Genomic DNA, 4,161 nt, shown 5'->3' on the forward strand with positions numbered 1-4,161 from the left:
TTCCTTGTCCTTGTTGTTGTTGACATTGCTCACTCTATTAGTCACTCATTCCTTGTTGTTGTTGTTGTTAGTACCGTTCACTTCATTGGTCATTCATTCCTTGTTGTTGTTGTTGACATTGCTCACTCTATTAATTATTTACTTTTCAGGCTGGATAGGATGAATTGAAGTAAATGTAAATTTTATAAGATGAAACTTCAGAATGTGTAAACTTTTCAATCCATCAAGATTTCTGTGTTTTATGTTACGAAAGAATAGGTCAGTTGTTTTTTTTCTTTTTGCTTATGAAAATTAATAAATCCCAAAAACAATTGATTTTTTCGAAAGGAGTTTTAATTTTCAGTTAACATAAAGAATGTGTCAATCGTCGTTCAATCGCTGATTTCGCGAATTTTTCAACAAATTTTTCATCCTTCTTACAGGATAATTTGTTTATGAAGAATTGTAGAAATTGTATCAATGCAATAGATTGCTCATACTTGATTCTGATATTGATTTTATCGCAAGTAAATTGAATTTTCAATCCTAACTGCTTCTTAAAAAAAGTCAGATTTTTGAATTCAAAATATTCAAACTTTTACAAATTTTACTGTTAACAGATAAGTAATATTCCTACTTTTTGTAGCAATGATAATTAGTTTGCTGACAGATAATCAGACAATTTATTTTGCTAATAAACATTTCTAAAGAATTTGTAAGCCATTTATTACTCGTTATTATAAATTATTAATTACGCAATACAAGCTAATTAATTTTTGCTATCATTTTTTTACTTGATTTCGATATATATATACATATACTTACTCAATTAAGAGATTGAATTTAAATAAATTCCAATGAACTCATCAAATATACTGTAAACATTTTGTTGTTGTTCAATTTTTTTTCTAAAAATCTGTTCGAGAAATGGTACTGTTATTGTATTGTATTTTTCCGGTATTATTTTGTAATCAATGATGTGACAGATTATGTTTTGTAGTATGCAATGTATTATGGCCTTATCATTATGTCACCATTTTTTTTTTTCATAGACCAAAGCATGCTATTGTTTTATGATACAATAGGCCTTATCATTATGTCACCATTTTTTTTTCATGAACCAAAGCATGCTATTGTTTTATGGTACAATATATGATCGCAAAACAATTGTCTGCATCAAAAGTAAGGGGAAAATCTTATTTGCCTGGACAAAAATGAAACATATTACTTTCAGTTGAGCAACAACAAACTTTTACTTTCTACTATTTTTAATTATGCAAATCATGGTACTATTAAAACAATAGATTACTTACTTATGAAATATATCGATTGTTTACTTATAAGATCTAGTAAAATACTGGGCGGAGCAGCGATGGCCGAGTGGTTAAGGCGTTGGACTTAAGATCCAATGGACGCTAAGTCCTCGTGGGTTCAAACCCCACTCGCTGCAGACTACTCAACGCTTTTGGACTAATTTTGATTTCGATATATATCGTATGATTTGAAATCTTTAACAAATGGACATGGGAAATTTTACCTCACTATTAATTATTAATAGTTTGATTCAAATAATTTGTCAAAAGAAAGAAATAATTAAAACAACTTTAATAATAAATATTACAATATTTTAAGAGTATTGCAAACGCATTATCGTATGAATTATGCATAGTTAATGCAATCAATGAGATTTTGTAAAGTATTAACTCTTAAAGTAATTTGTGATATAAGGATAGTCTTAAATTCATTACATTAAATTTTATTTTTTTAAAATTCATTACATTAAACATTAATTTCATTAAATTCATTTTTTAATTTTTTCTTTTCTTTTAATAATTGAACTTCTATCAAACATTGACAAATGCCTATTTTACCATTATAACATCATTAAAATACTTGCCTATTTCATATAACATTAAAAACGCTATAAATTAACAAAATCGATCATTTATGATAACAATATGACTTTTTTTTCTACATATGATCAAAACATTCATTCAATTGATGTGACATAAATAATGTCTCATCACATAACATTTATAATTTCTAAATGCACTCAATACATTTTCCATTCAGAAATACGCGACAATTAAGAATAACACTCATTCTCAGTTCAAAGCTATGCGACAACAACATTCAGTTCATTCTCAGTTCAAAGATATACGATAACTGTCGGAAAAACCGAAATAGCTGTATCATAGAATCATTCATTCAAATAGATCGCATTTACACTTTTTTTTCTCATGCTTAAAGTAATGAATCAGCCATCTAATCTACTAAAAGTGCTTTTTCTGATGTTTTGTGCATATATGGTAACTAATTTGTAAAGGCTTTATCCCATGCAAAATCTTTTATACAATGGTGAGAAAGCTGTACATCAGATAAAATAATTCCTATGCAATTTTTTCTAAATAAAACTGTTCTTATATGTAAATTTCTCTTGCACCTGTGAGAATACTGTCAACATGTAATGATTGTTCCTCTTCACACATCCTATATATAAACCCTAAGAATCTCTAACAAGATTCAATGTTAATTTTCTCCCCGTCGCCACTCAACTCTACTCAATACAATCCTGATTTATTTCGTCTCCGTTTATGAATCTTCACTTCAATATTTTTCCCGTTATTCTACGTTATTAAGTTAGACTTTATTATACTATAGTCGGAATTACTTCTAACCTGTTTTTATTGTATTTGTTATTTGAACAGCAATGAAGGATAACTATTATACTCCTCGAACACATAACCAATCAGTATTCAGTAAGTTATTTTTTTATAAAACATAATTGCTTTATTACTAACAAGAACAGTAATCTTCATCTTCTAATTCTCTTAATTTTTTTTCACGACAAAATTTTGGTGCCCGAGGTGAGGTACCACTGATATTAGCCATAACAAATAATTATAATTGGAAATCCCTATTGATATGACTTCTGTTATACTAGAAAGTATAAAACCTGTAAGGAATCGACTAATAAACATCCTCCAAGAAGTAAGGGCACTAGATGTCATTGCCAGAACAAAGTTTGCCATGTTCAGAACGACTTCAAATACATGAAACTAGAAGGTGACTTTTTGAAGAAAAAATTATGAGGCTACACATATGCATTCAATCACTTCAAGAAGCGAATTACAAATGGATCGATTATCTTCAAAACTCCCTTACCACATCAAGAAAAAGGAGAAGGAGGAGAAGTAACGATAGGAGAGCAAGGAATTTTTAATTTAATATATGAAGCAAAAGAAACCGTCGTTACTTTAACTATTTATCAAAAGGAAATTGACTCCGAAATCCAGAAACTAACAGCAATTCCAAACCAGCAGCATGCATTACCAACGGAGGTGACGAAGCCAATTCCACCTACCTATACTAGTGTCAATCTTCTTCAATTATCTTTATCTGTTTTCAATGGCGATCCACGACACTGGAGAGAATTTTGGAGTAGCTTTAACGCTGCTGTCCACTCACAAACCATCCCAGAAATCCAAAAACTAAACTAATTAATCTTCTGTTTAAAAGGACCAGCCGTAAGAGGTTTTGATATTGCCCCTGAAAACTATGAAGTTGCGTGAACATTGCTGATCGAAAAATATGGAGACTCATCGATGACAACCAAATTATTATACAACGAACTACAATTCATAATACAAAACGAAAAGGAATGGATTGAAGCCGTTGAAAAAATGGAAAGAATCCTCCGACAATTAGAAGTACTGGCTGAAAATTTGGAACATTCCAGTATAGAAAGTATAATTGAAAGGCGACTACCGCGATGGATACTTGACAAAGTATACCATCAGAAAACCAACGATTCTTCATGGTCAATATTAAAACTAAGAAGATTTCTCGGGAACAAGTCAATGAACAGGTAAAAACCAATTCACATCAACTCAAATGGAGAGAAAACCCATTTTGTCTAAATACAAACAAATTCCGAAAGGATATAATGAAACTTCAGCATTGGCAACAATTCATAATGAGAAGAAAATTCCTTAATAACAAAAAAGAGAGAAAACAAAACTAAAAGACCATGTACATTTTGTAACCAAGATCACTGGGACAGTGAATGCCGAGTATATCCAACTGTGAAAGCTCGAATGAACATCTCAAGGAAATAAAGAAATGTATTGTTTGTTTAAAGACACATCAAGGCGAAGAATACAGAAGAAAGGTAAATGTTTT

General features: G+C 30.1%; 1 protein-coding gene and 1 non-coding gene across 2 annotated transcripts; both read left to right on the forward strand.

Moving 5' to 3' along the window:
• Positions 1 to 1,345: 1,345 nt before the first annotated feature.
• Positions 1,346 to 1,429, forward strand: LOAG_20108. Its single transcript has one exon. It is a non-coding gene; the product is annotated as a tRNA-Leu (tRNA).
• Positions 1,430 to 2,904: 1,475 nt separating this feature from the next.
• LOAG_18778 (hypothetical protein) lies at positions 2,905 to 3,479 on the forward strand (the record flags this gene model as incomplete). The annotated part of the gene is made up of 2 exons (XM_020451441.1): positions 2,905 to 2,970; positions 3,102 to 3,479. 2 exons carry the CDS (start codon positions 2,905 to 2,907, stop codon positions 3,477 to 3,479), a joined length of 444 nt encoding a protein of 147 aa, XP_020304774.1.
• Positions 3,480 to 4,161: the final 682 nt, after the last annotated feature.

This window comes from Loa loa, assembly GCF_000183805.2.
Source record: "Loa loa unplaced genomic scaffold supercont3.520, whole genome shotgun sequence".
In the NCBI taxonomy this organism is placed as follows: Eukaryota; Metazoa; Nematoda; class Chromadorea; order Rhabditida; family Onchocercidae; genus Loa; species Loa loa.